Source organism: Lissotriton vulgaris, chromosome 4_1 (genome assembly GCF_964263255.1).
Source record: "Lissotriton vulgaris chromosome 4_1, aLisVul1.2, whole genome shotgun sequence".
Lineage (NCBI taxonomy): Eukaryota > Metazoa > Chordata > Amphibia > Caudata > Salamandridae > Lissotriton > Lissotriton vulgaris.
In genome coordinates, this window is record NC_141691.1 from 1,395,058,947 (window position 1) to 1,395,078,283 (window position 19,337).

Sequence of the window (19,337 nt, forward strand, 5' to 3'; positions counted from 1 at the left end):
CTGATACGTACCTACCCTTTGGTGTTCCGCAGCTCTAGTGGAGCTGTTTGAGCGGAAAGGGAGAGGTTTTGCTTTATTCTGCCCCACTTTCTGGATGAACATCTATTTTGGAAGTCAGCGCTATAGCGCTTCCTCCCACGCTGCATACTTAAACAACAAGCAAAGCAGAGAAAAGCGCTCCGCACGCTGCACCACTTTTTAACTTTTAAAGCACACATGCTGCTCTGTTTCTAAATCTTGTTGCTGCTGTAAAGCTCTTGTAAGCTTGCTGCTGCTTCTCGGCACTTATAGCCATCTGGGGAGTGTGTTTTATTTTATTTATTTTAATGCAACTTTTTATAGTGCAAACTTTTCCCGAAGGTGTCACAGCGCTTTACAAAAGGAGCAGTTACATCACATATGCTCTTGTAAGCTTGCTGATTCTTCGCGGCACTTATAGCCATCTGGGGATTGTGTTTTATTTTATTTATTTTAATGCGACTTTATATAGCGCAAACTTTACCCGAAGGTACCAGAGCCCTTTACATAAGGACCAGTTACATTAGATATGGTCTTGTAAGTTTACTGATGCTTCTCGGCACTTATAGCCATCTGGGGATTGTGTTGAAGGGCAGGGGTTTCATTCCGTACAGTGAAACTTCGGGAACTCCACCCAGGCCTAGTACAGGTGCTTTCTGTTGGGTATAGTGATGTCAAAAAACACAAAGACATGCACTCTCACTTTTATCTCGGTTTTCAAAAGTCTTAAAAAATATTGCTTATTTTGCACAATATTGTGTTTTAAATGCCCCTAAAAATCCGCACACCTGGGGGCGGAGCTTGCCTAAATTCAAGATGGACGCTTGTTAGGAAAGTTCCAGAGGTTGCTGCCCACATCCTTCACGATCCTTGTGCTCCTAAGCGGCAACACATGAAAACAAGCATTGGCATAGCCAATAGGTCTCGCCTTTGGGACCTTATAAGTATTTAGTTATGCAGCACAATATCCTTGGTGCAACAACATCAACTGTTGCATGGCTAAACACTTATAAGGTGCCAAAGGCGAGACCTATTGGCTATGCCAATGCTTGTTATACTTTGTGCTGCCAAACCCAACGTCAGCTGCTGTTTGACGTTGCTGCGCTTTCCAGATCAGTTAGATGATTTATTCAATGTTTATGGGGGCGCACCAAATAGAAGTCCAAAAAAACAGTTTCGTTTGAGTATGTAGAAAAGTTCTTTATTTATCTTTATCCATTCTTAAAATACAGATCACCAGATAATATACAAAAAGGTCAGCCAACGCGTTTCCCTCCCTACCAGGGAGTTTCTTCAGGGCACAGCGGTCTTTTCTGGTAGCGTGGGTGTTATGAAGTTAGCAGGCTAGTGGTTGTGGGTGGAGCCTAGGGGGAACAGGAAGAGGAGGAGTTGGACAGAGGAAGGGGCAGTTAGAGTAGGGACAGGAGACAGGTTGGATGCAGCAGAATAAAGCTCCAGTAATCCTAAGTAATGGTGTCTGTGGTTATTGGTAGCAGGATGCTACAACTGGCGACGAGGGTGGGATAGAGTAAAACCCACAAGCCACAGCACCTCGTGAAACCACCCTGTCCCTGCAGTGTCAAGAAACGAGCTCCGCTGCTGAATGAAGTTGGCGCCGAGAGGAGGAAGTCGGCAGCGAGTGACCCAGACCCCAGAGACGCTGGGGAGCCCCGAGAGAGTCACGACAGCGAGCGCTGAAACGCTCGGTGCAAGAAAGCATTTCGTGCCGAAAGCGCGAGTCCCGCCGGATGCGTGGTGCCTAGCATCCCAGAGGAAACAGGAGTCGGGAGCCCACTCCGACCCTGTCCAGTGCCCCAAAGTGCAGAAGAGGTGCCCTGGGAAGAAGGACGCTGCCCCCGAGAGTTTGCGACCAAGCGCGACTGAACGCGCCAGAATCGGAGCCTGTGGGCTGTCGGAGGTTTGAAAACCTCACGCCCGATGCGTGGTCTTTAACCTACAACCGGCGGAGCAGAGCGGGAAGTGGAGAGCAAGGTGGGAGTCCACCCCAACCGTACCTGATTGTGGCCACAGCCGGAGAAAAGAGGACCCTGGCGTGTGCTGCGTCTGTGAGCTACCCTTCGGTGAGTCCTGAGTGGAAGAAGGATCGAGTGAGCCAAGAGAGAGAGCCTCGTGTGCCTGTTGATGCGGTGGCCATTTTGAAGTCAGGCACTAGGCAAAGAAACAAGCATTGGCACCGGAAAACAAACAAGCATTGGCAAATAAACAAGCATTGGCACCAGAAAATAAACAAGCATTGGCAAATAAACAAGCATTGGCAGATAAACAAGCATTGGCACCAGACATTAAACAAGCATTGGCAAATAAACAAGCATTGGCACCAGAAACTAAACAAGCATTGGCAAAAGAAACAAGCTTTGGTGAGACCAAGTGAGATTGATAAAGACACAGACAAGTACTGGACTCAACGTCTAGGCAAGCATTACGTTGCAGCAAATAGGAGGTGGGTGGCACCTACTGCAAAATGGTGTCCGACGAAGAAGATAATCAGCCTCAACTAAATGACGCCAGTCCCAAGGCTACAGGTGGGTCGCACCTGCGAGCACCCGAGCCTCTCAAAGTGACAACTGGGGGAAGCATGGGTCCCAGATAGCAAGAATGGCTGGAAGAGTTTGAAGATTACATCGAAGGATCGGATATTATTGTGGACAAAAAGAAGCTGATTGCCCTGCGCAACCTGGCGGGGCGAGAGATAGTTAAAATAATCAAGGACCTTCCTGCTGCTGACGCGGATACTTATGACAAAGTGCGTGACGCTTTGAATAAAAGATTTCTTCACAAAAAGAATGTAGACTACGAACGCCACACGTTCCACTCTGCTCAGCAAGGGAAGGATGAGCCCATGAGTGCCTTCATGATGCGCCTGCGGAGACTAGCCAAACACTGTGAATTTGATAATTTCTCAACAGATGCTGCAATCAAATCACAAATAATAGATGGATGTTACTCCGATCAACTTAGGAGGCGCCTACTGAGAAAAGTACATGAACTAGATGACATAGAGGAGATGACACGAGATTATGATCAGGCGGAGGAGTATGCAGCTGATATTGAAACAGGACACAAAGGAAGTCATGAACAAGTGCGACGTGTGCACGCCAAAAGTGACAGTCGAAGGAGTTCAAGAGACAGACAATGGAGGTCACGCACGTCTTCCCGTCAAGAACAATCAAAATATCAGCGGCGAGAGCCGTGGAAGAAAGAGAGAAAACCTGAAAGAGTGAGGAAATGTTACCGATGTGGGTATGACTACCCCCATGTGGACAGTTGCCCAGCCATGGGTCAGAGATGTCGGAATTGCGGTCGAACTAATCACTTCGAAGTGATGTGTGGGGACTACAACAAAGAGAAACGAAGTGGTGCCACAAGGACATCTCAACCTGACACACGAAGCAGTGCCCCAAGAACGTCTCGGTCCGACACCCGAAGACACCATGCACGAGCTGTCCAAGACCAGACTGAGCAGTCCTCTGGGTCGTCACACTCTAGCAGAGAGTCACGTCGGTCCAGGTGGCAACGGAGGTCACCCTCCAAGGAATCCAGACCGTCATCCCGAGACTCAGCATACACCATTGAATACCTGAACCTAGCGGCAGATCTGGACCAGCTTAAGAAATATCCTCGGCTGGATATCAAAGTTGGCAATCATGACACAAATTTCGTGCTAGACTCCGGCGCATCCCTAAATTACATTCCAGTCACCGAATACGAAAGAATGAGTCCACGACCTCCTCTGACATTTGCACCCGTGAGAGTCTTCACGTGGATGGCTAAGAAGCCACTTCCCTGCCTGGGGAAGTTCTCGACGATCCTCAAACATGACAACACAACCATAGCAGCAGTCATCCACGTTATCAAGGGCCCAGAGGCAGACTGTCTACTGAGCTTGCCGACAGCTGAACGTCTTCACCTAGTGGAAATTCTCTTTAAGGTCAGCGACAACCAAGATGTGACCCGCCAGTTTCCCAGACTATTTCAAGGACTAGGCAAATTGAAAGACTGTCAAGTGCAATTGCATATTAATGAACAAGTTAGACCCGTCGCTCAACACCCTCGACGGGTACCATTTCATCTGCAGACCGCTGTTGAGGAGGAGCTCCAGGATCTGTTAGCTGCAGACATTATCGAGTGCACTGATGGCCCCACACCGTGGGTATCACCAGTAGTTATTGTCCCGAAGAAGGGCGCGGCCAGCAAAGTCAGACTCTGTGTGGACATGCGCCTGCCCAACCCTGCAATCGAAAGAGAACGACACCCGGGACCACATCTGAGCGATATGATCGCAGCTCTCAATGGGGCCACAGTGTTTTCCAAGTTGGATTTAAATAAGGGATACCATCAGCTGGAACTGGATGTAGGGTCAAGATATATCACCACCTTTGCAACCCATCTGGGGTTGTTCAGATATAAAAGACTGAGCTTTGGAGTTTCCTCAGCGGCCGAAATATTTCAGGAAGCAATTCGGCAAGTCATTCAGAACATTCCCAAAACGCTCAACTATAGCAATGACATCCTTGTCTATGGGTCTGATCTACGAGAGCACGACATCGCACTCAATCGTGTCTGCCATGCCCTATTGGAGGCGAACTTGACTCTAAACAAAGAGAAGTGCGAATTCCATAAGGCCACACTGAAGTTCTCTGGCCATACTTCTCTGGCGCTGGCAAGAAGCCTGATCCTGATAAAATTGTGACGTTAAACAACACCAAGTGTTTCCAGGACGTCAGTGAGCTCAGGTCATTCCTCGGAATGGCCAGTTATTGCGCTCGCTATATCAGAGACTACGCAACAATCAGCCATCCCCTCCGCATCTTCACCAAACAAGGTCAACCATTCGAATGGACTCCCCAATGCGAGCAATCATTCAAGGAAATCAAGAGAGCGGTGGAATCTGCGGAACACCTGTCATACTTTAACCCAAAGCGAAAAACTGAGATAACTGTGGATGCCAGCCCCATTGGACTTGGAGCCATCCTAGCACAATATGAGAATGACTCAGATCAACGCTGTATCATTGCATATGCGAGTCGTAGTCTGACTGACCCGGAACGGGCCTACTCGCAGCCGAAAAAGAGAGCCTAGCCGTAGTGTGGGCAAGTGAACATTTTCATGTTTTCATATATGGCAAACACTTCACCCTAATCACAGACCATCAAGCTCTCGTCACCATTTATGGAAAGCCACGATCCAAGATGCCCCCTAGGATTGAAAGGTGGGGCCTACGGTTACAGGAATATACATTCACCATAATCCACAAACCGGGGAAGTCTGAAAATCCAGCGGACTACATGTCCCGGCACCCACATCCATCGTCAGTCTCTAATCCATCCACCGCGGAAGAGTACATACACTTCGTGACTGACCAGGCCCTACCTCCAGCTATCCCCATGGATACCATTCGAGAGAGTACAGCACAAGACGTCATCCTGCAGAAAGTCCTTCACAGGGTTCGAAACAACCGATGGAGACACGACCCTCAGGATGAAGATACTGATCCCTTTGTTAAACGTGAAATGCAAGCCTTCCGGCATGTATGTGGCGAACTGTCAGCCACCACTGACGGCATACTACTGCGAGACCAGAGGATTGTGATCCCCACTCAACTGAGACAAGGAGTGGTTGCTCTTGCACATGAAGGGCATCGGGGGATTGTGTCAACCAAACGGGCGCTAAGGGAACGAGTATGGTTTCCGTATCTCGATCAATTGGTGGAAGCCACCTTGAAGGATTGTCACCTTTGTCAGCTCACCGGCAAAAGTGATCCACCAGCACCATTACACATGACCACCCTGCCCCTTGGAGTGTGGCAAGAGATCGCCATTGATTTCTATGGACCCCTGTCATCGGGCAAATATGTGCTGGCCATCATTGATAAGCATTCTCGATATCCCATTGCAGGCTTCGTACCATCTACAAACGCCTCTAGTACTCTCAAAGTACTTGATGAAGTCTTTGCAACATGGAGAGTTCCCAAGACAGTGAAAACAGACAATGGGCCCCCTTTCAATGGGCAAGACTTTGCAGCATTTGCGAAACACCTAGATTTTCATCATCGTAGGATTACACCCCTCTGGCCACAGGCAAACGGGACAATCGAAAGATTCATGGCCACGCTCAAGAAGACCTTTCAACATGCTACCGCTGAAGGAAGAGATCTGCAAGTGGCACTCAATAAAGTCCTCCGAGCCTACCGCACAACTCCTCACGCAACGACTGGCCAGTGCCCAGCGACACTCATGCTGGGACGCCCCATGAGGAATCGCATTCCTACGTGGGATGGAGCCTTGAGAGCATCACCATCCGCAAGAGATCATCAAGAAATGATGGCAACTGACAAGCGCAATAAAGATAAAATGAAGTCATATGCAGATCACCGGAGAAGAGCGAGGTCACTATCATTACATGAAGGGGACCATGTTCTCGTCAAGCAAGAGCACCAGAGAAAGACCGACTGTCTGTTCAAGGACGAACCACTGCTGATCACGAAGAGGAAAGGAACTATGCTGACGGCGGAGTCCGAGCAGCGGCGAGTCACGAGAAACATCTCGCACTTTAAGAAATTGTCACGAGATACCTCCAGAACCATGACGAGTGAGATGGACACTCCCAGTTCGGAAGAATCACATTCAGCTGGTCGTGAGAGCACTGCTCCGATCAATGAGACACTGAGTACTATTAGTCCGAGAGCCAGGTCGCCACGACCTCATCGTGACATACGTCCACCCAAGAGACTTATCGAAGAGATGGACTGAGAAGTCAGTATGTTTGTTTGTTTTGTTACAAAGGAGAGAGATGTTATGAAGTTAGCAGGCTAGTGGTTGTGGGTGGAGCCTAGGGGGAACAGGAAGAGGAGGAGATGGACAGAGGAAGGGGCAGTTAGAGTAGGGACAGGAGACAGGTTGGATGCAGCAGAATAAAGCTCCAGTAATCCTAAGTAATGGTGTCTGTGGTTATTGGTAGCAGGATGCTACCGTGGGGTCAAGTAATTCCCTTTTTCCAAACTGCTTCCCTTTAGTCCTGTCCACTTGTTTATTCTGTTGGCTGACCTTTTTGTATATTATCTGGTGATCTGTATTTTAAGAATGGATAAAGATAAATAAAGAACTTTTCTACATACTCAAACGAAACTGTTTTTTTGGACTTCTATTTGGTGCGCCCCCATAAACATTGAATAAATCACCAGGTTCTGTCATATCTAAGAAGAACCCAGCTGATTTAATCAAACATGAACACCTTCATTGCCAGGGTGACTGCACCCTCCTGCACGCCACACTTTTTCCTGTTCTTTGCAGGTACTTTATTAAAGCAAACATTTCAAATGCAACAGGTCTCGCAATTACGAGATTTTGAGCTATTGGCATTGTAAATGACCATGCCTTTTATTTATGTGTTTAAAAAACCTTCAATAATAAAAGGCATAGTCATTTACAATATCAATAGGTCAAAGTTTCTAAAATACGAGACCTATTGCATTGCAAATGCTTGTTTATTTATATTAAAAAGAGAAAATGGTGTGCCATACAGTCTGGAGTGGCCAATCAGTTTTCAACGACTCACAATCTGCTTTGAAAGGAAACAGAAATCCTATTATAAAATGAAACAGAGCTGTTCTCGAAGGAAGAGAGAATGGTGCGCCATGAAGTCTAGAGTGGTGTGAATTCTCTGAATAGTTTCTAGATGTGTTTAAATTGGAGACTGCAGTGGTATAATAAAGAGAAATGTAGCCTAGTGCTTAAGATCGTTACCATTGTTACGAGCTGTATAAGTGTCTTTTAACACCATGTACACACTGATGGATGCTCTATAAAGAACAGGATGGGGGCTTTTCAACTGAGACGGCAGTGTTGTTTTGAAGTTTAAACAAATACAGCCAAGAGTCGGGTGCATGATGGGGAGATGTTTGCAATGTTAGACGCGCTATATAAACCTACGTTCAGAGTTACATGTTGTGCACTACTTTATGAATGTGTGTGTGTGTCAATGAATATGTCGGTGTACCTGTGCTCGTGAGTATGTATTAATGACATCTCCTCTACAAGACATATGGTTTAAATAAAGTGTAAACATTTATTCAAACAGAACAGCGAAAGAAAAGGAAACAAAACACAACTGACAAACGGCAGGCAGCATATGAATGGTGTTTGAAGTAGAAAATATATAAAAGGTGCCCTAAAAAGAAACACAGAAATGGTCTTCATAATAACTTTTGAAGCCCCGGAAAAAAAAATGTGTTTGGGAACGAACGTTTCAGCGTATTTTGCAGGTTATAAATAGACTGGTACAGAACGATACACTGGCATCTTTTCGTCTATGTGCACCGAGCTATACAGCGGTTGCGCTGTGTGCAGGGATAGTGGAAGAAAGTACTGCAAACATGCCCTTATCTGCACCCTCTGGTGCCCGTGGTGTTTGTGTTGCTATTTAAAGCCTCCCAGGGGAAGGAAGATGTGGGGTGCTTTTAAGGGGTTGCATAGGTGAACAGCGCATTTACCGTGTTACAAAGGCAGCACGGCCTCGTTGTGAATGGGGGTGGATGGTGAGAGAGATGTGTGTTTTTTTAGCACCCGGTGCTTCAGGCGCCTATATTTTGTTAATGGTGAAAAATATAAAGCATGGTCTTTAAGTAAACACAGCAGCTAGTATTGGGGCACATTATAGAAGCAGCAGGTATATTATAGAAGTTATTTCTCGTTGCTGCCTGGGTTAGGTAAACTCGCTGAGAAGCATGTTAACTCCACATTATCATTGTTTGTGGAGAATAATGATGCCCTGCACCCCACTCAGACGGGTTTCAGAAGTAGCCAGGGCACAGAGACTGCCTTGGTTTCCGTGGTCGAGGAAGCAAGGACAATTGTTGATGCTGGAGGCTGCTCTGCTGTTGTCCGTTTGGACCTCAGCGCAGCCTTCGACACGGTTAATCACCTGCTTATGATTCAGCGTCTGAGGGAGGTAGGAGTTACAGGGACTGCCCTCAAGTGATTGCAGCCCTTTCTTGCTGATAGAACGTTTTCTGTGTTTGAAGATGAAGTAACTTCTAAACCGCTCCCCCTGCAGTATTGCGTTCCCCAGGGATCCTCCCTGAGCCCTACCATGTTTAATATCTACATGAGGCCTTTGGCTGATGTGGTTCTTCCCTGGGGAGTTCAGTTGGTCACCTACGCCGATGATACGCAGCTGGTGGTTTCTCTTTCACGGGCTGATACAGCCCAGACAGTGGAGAACAATCTTACCCCCTGTCTCAGTAAGGATCTTGAATGGATGGACTCCTTCCTCAAACTCAATGGCTCAAAAATCGAAATTATCATGTTAGGGTACAAGGCCCCTATCAATCTAGACCCTTGGTGGCCTGGGTGCCTCGGCCCACCTCCTTCGCCAAAAAAACAAATTAAGAGTCTGGGCGTATGGCTACATCCTAGTCTGGGTTTTCTAGTGCAAGCTCGTAAGGTCGCGGCTACGTGCTATGGTCTGCTTAGACTGTTGAGGAAGGTCCTGGTTCTTCTTCCTCTTGAGGCCAGACGCCTTCTAGTCCAGGCACGTATTTTATCACGTTTGGACTATGCGAATGCGGTCTATTTGGGTGCACCACAGGGAACCATCAAAATCTTACAGACTGTTCAGAACTGTGCTGCCCGACTTCTTATGGATGTCCCTAGACGTAGCTCTGCTAAGGCGGCGCTGCAACAACTACACTGGCTGACTGTGCAGGAAAGGGTTTGGTTCAAGGCCATGTGTATGGTCCATAAGTCAACCACTGATAACGGCCCGGCCCTGTTGCGTCCTATGTTTCATCACCACCAGATTACTCAATCTCTTAGATCGAACCACAAACAATTTTGATAGTCCCTAGGATTAAACGGACACGCATGGGTGGCCAACGTTTTTCATTTCATGCAGCGAAATTCTGGAATCAGCTCCCTGACTCTATTCGGCTGGAGCCTAACCATCTCGCCTTCAGGAAATTGTTGAAGACCTTTCTTTTCCTTTGAGCAGTGAATACTGGTATGGGTCTTAAATGCGCTGGGATGCCTCCGGGTAGCCATGCGCAATACAAATACGTATTCATTCATTCATTCATTTTTTTTGCTGTTAGGCAAAGGAAAATTTAATGAATTGTATCTATTTTTTTGGTACAGATATGGAGATTTAGTGATTTACTGTGTGATGCGAGTGTGCACTGCAAAACAACCAGAAATAAAACATAACCACAAAACAGACGAACGTTTAACCTCTTCGATGCTCATGACGGCTCCCGGCCATCATGAGTCACGGTGGGCGTGTGCTGATGATGGCCGGGAGCTGTCATGACCACGCCTGCGATAGGAATGTTCAGCACTGCGGCGGAATTCGCGCTGCAGTGATGAGGCTAGATACCTTTCCAAAGTAATTTATTTCACGTGCCATACAAATAAACATAAACTTTAAAGCCTGAAAAATAAATACGAATGCAAAACTATTTCAAAGACAAAAACACAGTGCCACCACAAACACAAAGGATTGAATGCATGCTTTTTAAAACCAAAATAACAAAAAAGAAGTTCGGAAAACAGATCCTATAAAACTAGCTGGTGGAGTAAGATTGTACTTAGTCGCTGCTCTCGGGGAGGGGCAACAGTAAAAGAGGCATGACAAATGAATGCCTTTAACAAATCACAATAAAAAATGTGTGAGTGAAAATGCTGGCAGCCAATAGCAAAAACATCACCTGGCTGCACGCCCACTGAGTCATTACAGCAGGTCTCGAAGAGACCGCACATGCATGCGCTGCTTAGCTCGACCTAAAAAAAGTAGATGGACATCTCCCTTCACATCTGTGCCTCGTGTCCATGACGCACACAAACATCACAATGGCATGATGGGGGTCTCCTGTTTATGATGCATGCATACGTCAGACAGATTAGAATGAACTCCTACTTGTTTTTCATGTTCTGTCAAAATCACAGTAGCTTGAGTAATCGGTCAGACCTTCCATTGTGTTTTTAAATAATTGCTTGTCATACATTAACATGTTTTGTGTAATGTACATTCTTTCAGATGCCGAACATTGTCGGGCTCACCCAGACCAAAGAATTTTAAGAAAGTTCACTTCATAAAGAACATGCGCCAGCATGACACCAGGAACGGCAGGTACTGTGAACGCCTCGGTTTCCGTGGTGCGCCTCTTGGTGGGACGTTATGTGGGAAGAGACGGGCAGAAAAGCATGCGGGGGTGGGGTATGTGTGTGTGGGTGTGTGTGTGTGTGTGTGTGTGTATATGTACGCAAGCACATACATACGTACAAAAACAAGGGGCTCAGAAGGGACACTATTACATCAAATACAGCCATATGTCTCTACTACACATCTCTGCCAAAAGGTAGTTGTAAGCACCCCGTGATCATCTTTTGCTGGCTCAAAATAAATTAATAATGCTGTTTTAGGAAGGAAGGACTTTTATTTTTTTCTCTAATTAAAGAGACACATTAGCCTACTTTCGTGTCGCCTTGCCTTCTTCAAATTTTTCTTATATGAATAGAACAGGTTACAAAGTGGGAGGTTTCATGACTTGCATCGCGGTCTGAAACAATGAAACACCGCAAAAAGCACTCAAATGTGTTATAAAGTGAGGATTCACAACTCAATTATGCAAAAACCAGATTCTAGGATGACTTTCCATGTCCAATCAACCAAACAGCATTTTGAGAAAAAAGCCAATGTCTGACAAAATTAACCCTAGAAGGTGGGTAGTTGATGTTTCAGCCATATCAGATTACTCATTGGGTCATCATCAGAATTGAATAAGTACTCACATCCCAGTGTAGTGAACGGTGGTGAATGGATAATCAACTTGTGTGGTGTTTTTAGGTGGAAGAAAGAGTGGCCGTTTGAGTAAAAGTTAAATGATGTTCCACTGTCTATCAAGCAGAAGGAATAGTAGCATAGGATCTTTAGATGTGGGGAGGACATGCTGGTCCCTGTCAGATTGATTCACTGCTCCAGTGTCCGGTGAATGGAATGTATAATTTGTTGTAAATTTTATTTAGGGGGCAATAATGTCAGTCTGTCTGACATCTGGTCCATAAATGTCTGAGTTGACTTCAGATAGCAGCACATGTTTGCACCACACCCAGATTTCTATCTCCGTTCATATGTTCAAAAGTACCACCCAAAGAGGTGCCTTCAAGCTAGGCCATTCTTATTGGTGCTACCACTACCAGAAAGGCGAATGGGACTTCTTGATCTACACTTCTGAATCATCTTACCTGTCAGCGCATGATACAATTAAAAAAAAAAAATCTGAATTTCAGATTATTTTTTTTAACAGTACTTCACTTTTTTGTAACTAACACATCCTTCCTTACTTTCATCACCTTGCGGCATCCTCTTTTTTTCAGCCCCCGTTCTTCATTCCAGCTCCTCACCTACTTAGTTCAAATGCACTTAGAAGCAATCTCAGCAAGAGGGAGGACTCTTTAGAGAGGGAATACCACCTGATCAAACTTGAGAGACTCATTCCGTACAAATCAAAATACAGTATGATATAATGCACTATATTAAACAGAGTTGTGACTGTTATGTGAAGCAGGACATTAGCTACTATTCTGTTTAGAGGGTTGGCAAGCAGAATACTACTTTTTGGCTCAATGCTTTCAATATTTTTATTAACATTTAGCACAGATTCCAAGGCTCTAAAAATATGATGGCTCAGGGTCCTGGTGGGACTCTAATTTACGAATGAAATTTAAATGGACTGCAAATGGCGGGCAATACTACTGACTGTTGTACAGTCACGTTTTATTTCAGAGAAGAATACCGGATGTGAGCTAGCTTGTATTTCTCAGTGTCCAGGAAATGCTTGTGTCCTGGCCGAGCTGTTTATGGATTGGTTTTATTTTTGGATGGCACAGTGAACGCTTTTCCCACATTGTCTTGAAATAATTGACCTAGTAGGCTAGTAGAAAGGTTTTGCTGCCTGTTGAAAAAAATCTTTGTTTTGCTATGGACTATGCCTACCTCTGGAACAGCTTGATGGAGAGCACTCTAAGGCAGCTGTAGATAAAGTTAATAGAAGTGTAGAAAATAGAAACCTTCTCAGGGGTCCCACTGATACTTGGTCCTTTTAAACCAACAAAGAAGAAATTGTCACAGAAGCTGAAATATAAAAGTAACATCTTTATTAACCTCAAATGAGGGAGACTACGTCACACAGAAGCCTTAGCAAATGAATGAGGCCGTCTGAGGAGTACATAAAACAGAGGCCTTATATATGCTTAGGGTTACATAGTCAGCATAAGACCATGGGGCAGTCCTGGCACATGTAAGCATGCAAAATGACTAATATGGGCATGCAAGATCTGCTTGCTCAACAAAGTGGGAGGAGAGTTACTTCTCCATACGGCAGCAAAAATAGCCTGACAGTTCTACAAGAAGAGCAGGTGCATTCTACTAGCTAGGCCCTTCTGAGCATGTGCGAAGGTGGAAAATGCTAAATATATTTAGTTTCTAGGCAGATTACAAGAGCAGTTAACACTGAGGGAGGACAGAGCACTTGTCAAGCACTTGGCAGCACATGGCAAAAAGGATGGCTGCCAGAAATACAAAATGGCTTTCAGCTCATGCTAACAAATCCCTGCAATATTTAACAGATGGTCCTTTTAGCATGACCTAAAGACATTCCTATGATCCATGAGGAACATAAAAAATATTTGCACATTAATTTTCATAAATTTATCAATATCCTAATGCATTGCTAGGTGGGCATTTTCCATTCTAAACATTTCATTAAGCGGGTATATGTGAGGTATAAGCAGGAATACAAAGGGAACGGAGCATCTGATCATCATTAACATACAGATAGCAGGAGAAAGTAATGACCACTATTACAAACAGAATCATCATTTTTCTAGTCCTAAGCAAAAGCAAATCCTAAAACCGTCTAGTAAAACATTTTCAGGGCTCCTATGCATTTCAGTAACTATTCATTTCAGTTTCAGAATAGCTAACAGCACATATCTAATAAAAACATTTTCCAATTGACATTTACATTTTCCTTTTATGGGGGCTAGAACGTCAATCATGTCTGGGTCCAGGAGGACCACACAGCTCCATAGGAATTATAACAAAGAGCTGCAAAGGGCTGCTCCTCCTTAAAAACGGAACATCCAAAGGGGTACATTATTAACAAGAAAAAGAAAAGAAGAAGTCCTTGGGGAAATTGAAGCTGCTGTACACCCAGCCAGACAGGAGTCTTCTCCCTGTGTCCGTTTGAGCTCACAGACAGGCTCTTGTTTCCACGGCGGAGCTGCACAACTCGCAACTCAAGAATCACAGCCCAGTTTCAAGGAAAAAGTCTCTTCTTTCAGGATAGGGCAGTCACCCACCAAGGCAAATGCTCTTAGCGATCCTGTCTAGTGTCTCAGGCAGTGCACCAGTTTTCTTCACTTCAATCTATCAGACACCAGAGACACAGTACCTGTACCCTAAACTCAAGTCCTCCCCTAACTCCTGTATTGCTCTGCTGGTGCACTGCTCATTCGTTGGGGCCACACATTGCATCCAGTGTGCTCAGGTATCTCTTGACCAACAAACAAAGGAGCAAACTTCCATTCACTTTGGGACCAGGATTCAGAGGCCTGATGCTAGGATCTCTGAAGCAACCCTTGTTTCAAAAGGGGTCACCTCAAGCAAAGCCTCATCGCCATCCTGGTCGGTCTGTGACTCTCAGCTGGGCATTAAATACTTGATAATAACAAAGGGTGTCTGAGGGTCAAAAAAGGAGTGGTTCAATTGTATGGCACAACTAGAGACGACAAAGAGAAAGAAAAAGAAAGAGTGGTAGTGCAAGTGTGTGACGAAAACCACTACAATCCTTGATTTGGAAAAATACTCATCAGTTCCTGCATTAAATACTTGATCCATAATTTCTCCTTTCTGATTTGTGACCCCGTCTTTCGCCCAAGACAGTGGCAGGTGTACACACTTGATCACAGGGCTTCGGCCTTCACTGAGGCCCTAGTTGCCAGCAATGCTTGTGCTGGTTACCTTCACTTTGGCTTCAAGCTGGACTGGTGCTGACGCTGACTCCCCAGGCTGAATCTGATGTCCGGGCCCCTCTGGCAATGGTTGTAAGGCAGCAAATATCTATTGGTAGACAGAACAAAATGTCTTGAGACAAGGCACTGAAACAGTCTATCAACAGAGAGGATAGTCTCAGAATACTTCCTAATCTTAGGATGCCCCATATATTAGCAAGGCACCCAAGAACCACTTTCATCTATTTATGAGAGAGTAAAAAAAAAAAACATCCTGGACCTATTGGCAAGTATAAAAGGAACTCTTTGGTGAACTGACAAGAGTAATACATCACCCAATCCCAAGCGGCCAAGGAAGTGTATTCATTTTCTAAATTGTGAGGAAAAGAGAAAAACAACACAGACATACCCTAAATCCTTACATTGGTGTATTCCTGTGTACTAATCTGAGAACCCTAAAAAAAAGGAAATGTTCTACACTTTTACTTTAAACTATTTGTACAGGACTGCAGACACTTCTAAAATGATTCTTCTTAATAAAAGCACCTACATTGTATGCTTAGGACCATGCTCTCGTGTTATAGGAGGAACAGGAAAATTTAAAACTGCTAATTTAACAGGGTTTCTCATCTATAAAACAATATTTCCTTCAAAAATATCTGCTAAGGATCACATGGGCATCTTTCGTGCGTTCTACGTGCCATGATCCAAACTATGCAACATCAGTTCTAATAAGGACTGTCAGTTTGTTTACTCAGACTAGCTAATAAAAAACTAGCAATGCCCTTGCAAAACTATGTAGCATGAGAATAACATACAATAATGGTGTTATCACCTAAGAATTTTAGAACAAAAACTACCCACATCTAGTTCCCCTTAAAGATCAAAACAAGGGAACAACAATCTAGACTACTGATTCTATCATAATTTCATCAAACAGGATTGGCAGTAACATAACATATATACTAATTCATTTTATTAATGCTAACAATGTTTAAAACAGTGTTACTGAATAGCCAATTAAATGTCTCATTGCTATTTCACAGACCGCTTAGACAGGCTAAAAAGAAATTGAGAAAAAGAGAGAGCAACTTACATATTACCTAGCCTTAATTTGTAGAGGAGCTAGCCTCCTTCCCCCATTTTGACAGTAGGAAACCTGAAACAGGTTTCACTTCTGTCAACACTATCAACCCCTATTTGTAGCAACTGGCCATAAACAAAGTTATAGGAGGTACATAGCACTTTTGAGAGAACTAAAAAAACACATGAATACCCAAACCCCAATCCCTTTTAGCAAATGTACAAGTGAAACATGAGGGCACATGAAGTCAAATACATTTCATTGTCTCCGCTTTTAAGCATTAGTGCTGTATAAACATGGCAAAGCTTATCTGTTAATCAAAGTTCACATATACCATTATATAGTTTTCTATCATATGAGTACATAAAGTGCCTGCTTTTGCCAAAAAAGTAAAACTTTTCCTTCTCTCCCCTGTCGTCGTTCAAAAAGTTTGAGAGGTCAAAATGTCAAAGCAGACCTTGCTCTGGGAGCCATGCTAGGCTTCTAAATATAGAACTGACTTCTAACTCTTCCCAGCTGTCCTATTCTGTGTGCGAATTCCGCCCCATTCCCCTGTTTGTCATTTTAGAGTTAAGAAAATAACTTCTGCTAATTTTTTATACATATTTTCAATTATAAGCAGTGTGCAGTATACCTGTCTAACAATATAGAAGTCAGCAGCTGTTTATATTATACCTAAATGTATACATTTACTGAGGCCTAAGGCAAGTTAAAAGCTGCTCTGAATGCAGAATTTCTTTTTAAATTAGTGAATTTTGTCCAATTTCGACTTTGATATTTGGGGTACTTAAAAATTAATATCCTATAATTTGTTTGCATAATAGTCATCCTCAGAATGTTCTCTAGATAGCCCAGGAGTGAGAAATCAGAAAAACTTCATATTTACCCTTTAAAAATGAGTTTATTACGCCTGTGCAGAGTGATATTTCATATGCAAATTACCTCATTATGTGGTACAACACAACTTAAATTTAATTTTAATGCTAGGGGGTCACAGTATGAGTATTAAGCTTTATAAATATTAAAAAACAAATTTGAAAGCACTTATTTGTAATAATTTTTTCATAATTAATTAAAACAATTTTTTTATAAAACCAATCATTTTGATAATTCCACATAGGAAAAGCAAGCTTCATCCCTTGCCTATCTCATTTAGATGCATTTATTCATAAACCTAAGACAGAAGCCTAACTTGAAACATGAAAAGTTTTGCGCCACTTTTTAAAAGGACAGTCATTATTTATTTTCAGAACCAAGAATGTTCTTATGTAAAAAGGCCTTAAGAAAAGAAATCCCTACTTTAAATGTTTTCCTGTTATCTAAAATAATGAACCTCATTTTTGTAACTTTTTAAAACAGCAGTCTGAAATGCAGGATTTTACCCCGTGTTTAACGGACAAAATCCTGGCTGAGTCAACATTCCTGTCTTTCCGTGGCCTACAATCAAAACAACAGCTGTTCCTCAAGGGGCAGCTATAACACAGCGGTTGGAAAGGTTTTTTCAGTGTAGAAATGGAAGCACGGTGACTGTCTATTTAAAACTAAGGCATTTCAATGCATGTTCTATAATATGTGTTTTAGTTCAACATCCAATTTACTCAGATGATGTGTTTGCCTGTTTATATCTAACACAATGTATCTAAGGAAAATGTTGTAACATTTTATAATTGTTTATTTATTGCAAAAACACACAATTTTGTTTTTCTTTTAGGCCTATTTTATTCCTATCCAATGTGAATTCTAATTTTATCTTTTAAGCATTGGCAGTTTGTACATGTGCATAGTTGCTTACTCTTTTCAATCTAATAGTAACATGTAGTTATTTAGCATATCATATGGTTCATTTCTGGATTTTTATTTAATTTTTATTTAATATTAATTAAATGACATTTTGCATAACAGACTGATGACAGCAAGAAAACACAAACAAGCACATTGAGCTCATTCCAGACATATACAGAAGGGGTCATACACTCAGAACACATGATACAGCACGCTCAAGAGCCATTATTTCACAAATAGCGCAATCTACTTACAGAAGTATCACTAATGTGAAACCACGAACCACATAGACATTTAAAAACATGATTAACCCACAGATCAACACTTAGGACAGAAACAAAGGACAGCCCACAGACTGTACTTAAACCAAACCATTTGTAAATACTAGTTGTAAGTCATTTTTACAAGAAGCGCTTCTCAATAGTATTCCAAAAGACTGAAAAAAAACCAGCCCAACTAACTGTTTTATTTCCAAGAAGCCAAAATATACTCGATTCACTAGCTTTGTCTGGCAGAACATCAAAAAAATCGCTCTACATTTCTCCATTTATAAAGGTGTGCTGAAAAGGATCCTTGTTTGCATTATTGTCATATTTTAATTCCCTGGGGATACAGAATCAACATGGAAGAAATATGTTTTTATACCTAAACCTATTTAGGTATTCCCTCAGGGAGCCGGCTAATTCACTTCACATCTCACTATGGTACCTCCAAAAAGCAACACATTCTCCGATGTGTGATTGAAACAGGCATGCCAAAAATAGTGCAAAATATGCTGTATTATAATCAAAGTAGCACTTAAGGTACTCTTGTACTATGTGCCGTTCAAATCAATTCAAAACAGAGAAAAATCTCCTCATTACCTGCCTATATAAATTGCAATTAACATATTACATAAATACAAATATTGGCCAATCATACCAATCCAAAGTCACAGTAAGCGTTACTAAACTACCTTACCAATCCAAGGCATCAAAAACTAACAGTGAGCGCCGCAGAACGACTCTTACCAAACAAATGGTTGTCCAAATTCTAACTGCCAAGTTCTGAATGACCTAACAGTCTTTTTTAGAATACTCACGCCAAAAAGGTTCTCAGTCAGGAGTGACATTATGTGAAGGATCAACATCAGGAAGATCAGAAAAATATAGGGCTGCAGAGACAGAGAATCACCAGAATCTCCGTGCATTGAGTACCTCCTTAGTAGAGTCCTGTCCTGTCCTCCACAGTAGATTTCTCTCTCCTGACAAGATCACTCCTTAGATAGCCACTTCTCTGATGAGGTCCACGTTGGAGCGCCATTTGTAGAAAATAGAAACCTTCTCAGTGGTCCCACTGATACTTGGTCCTTTTAAACCAACAAAGAAGAAATTGCCACGGAAGCTGAAATATAAAAGTAAGATCTTTATTAACCTCAAATGAGCGAG

At 43.2% G+C, this 19,337-nt stretch overlaps 1 protein-coding gene across 1 annotated transcript in view; it reads left to right on the forward strand.

Moving 5' to 3' along the window:
• The window catches only part of CABLES1 (Cdk5 and Abl enzyme substrate 1), a 501,414-nt gene that overhangs the window by 183,212 nt on the left and 298,865 nt on the right, over positions 1 to 19,337 (forward strand). Inside the window, exon 3 of the mRNA XM_086965640.1 lies at positions 11,068 to 11,160. Coding sequence (XP_086821766.1) covers positions 11,068 to 11,160 — 93 coding nt within the window. The remainder of the gene's footprint in view (positions 1 to 11,067; positions 11,161 to 19,337) is intronic.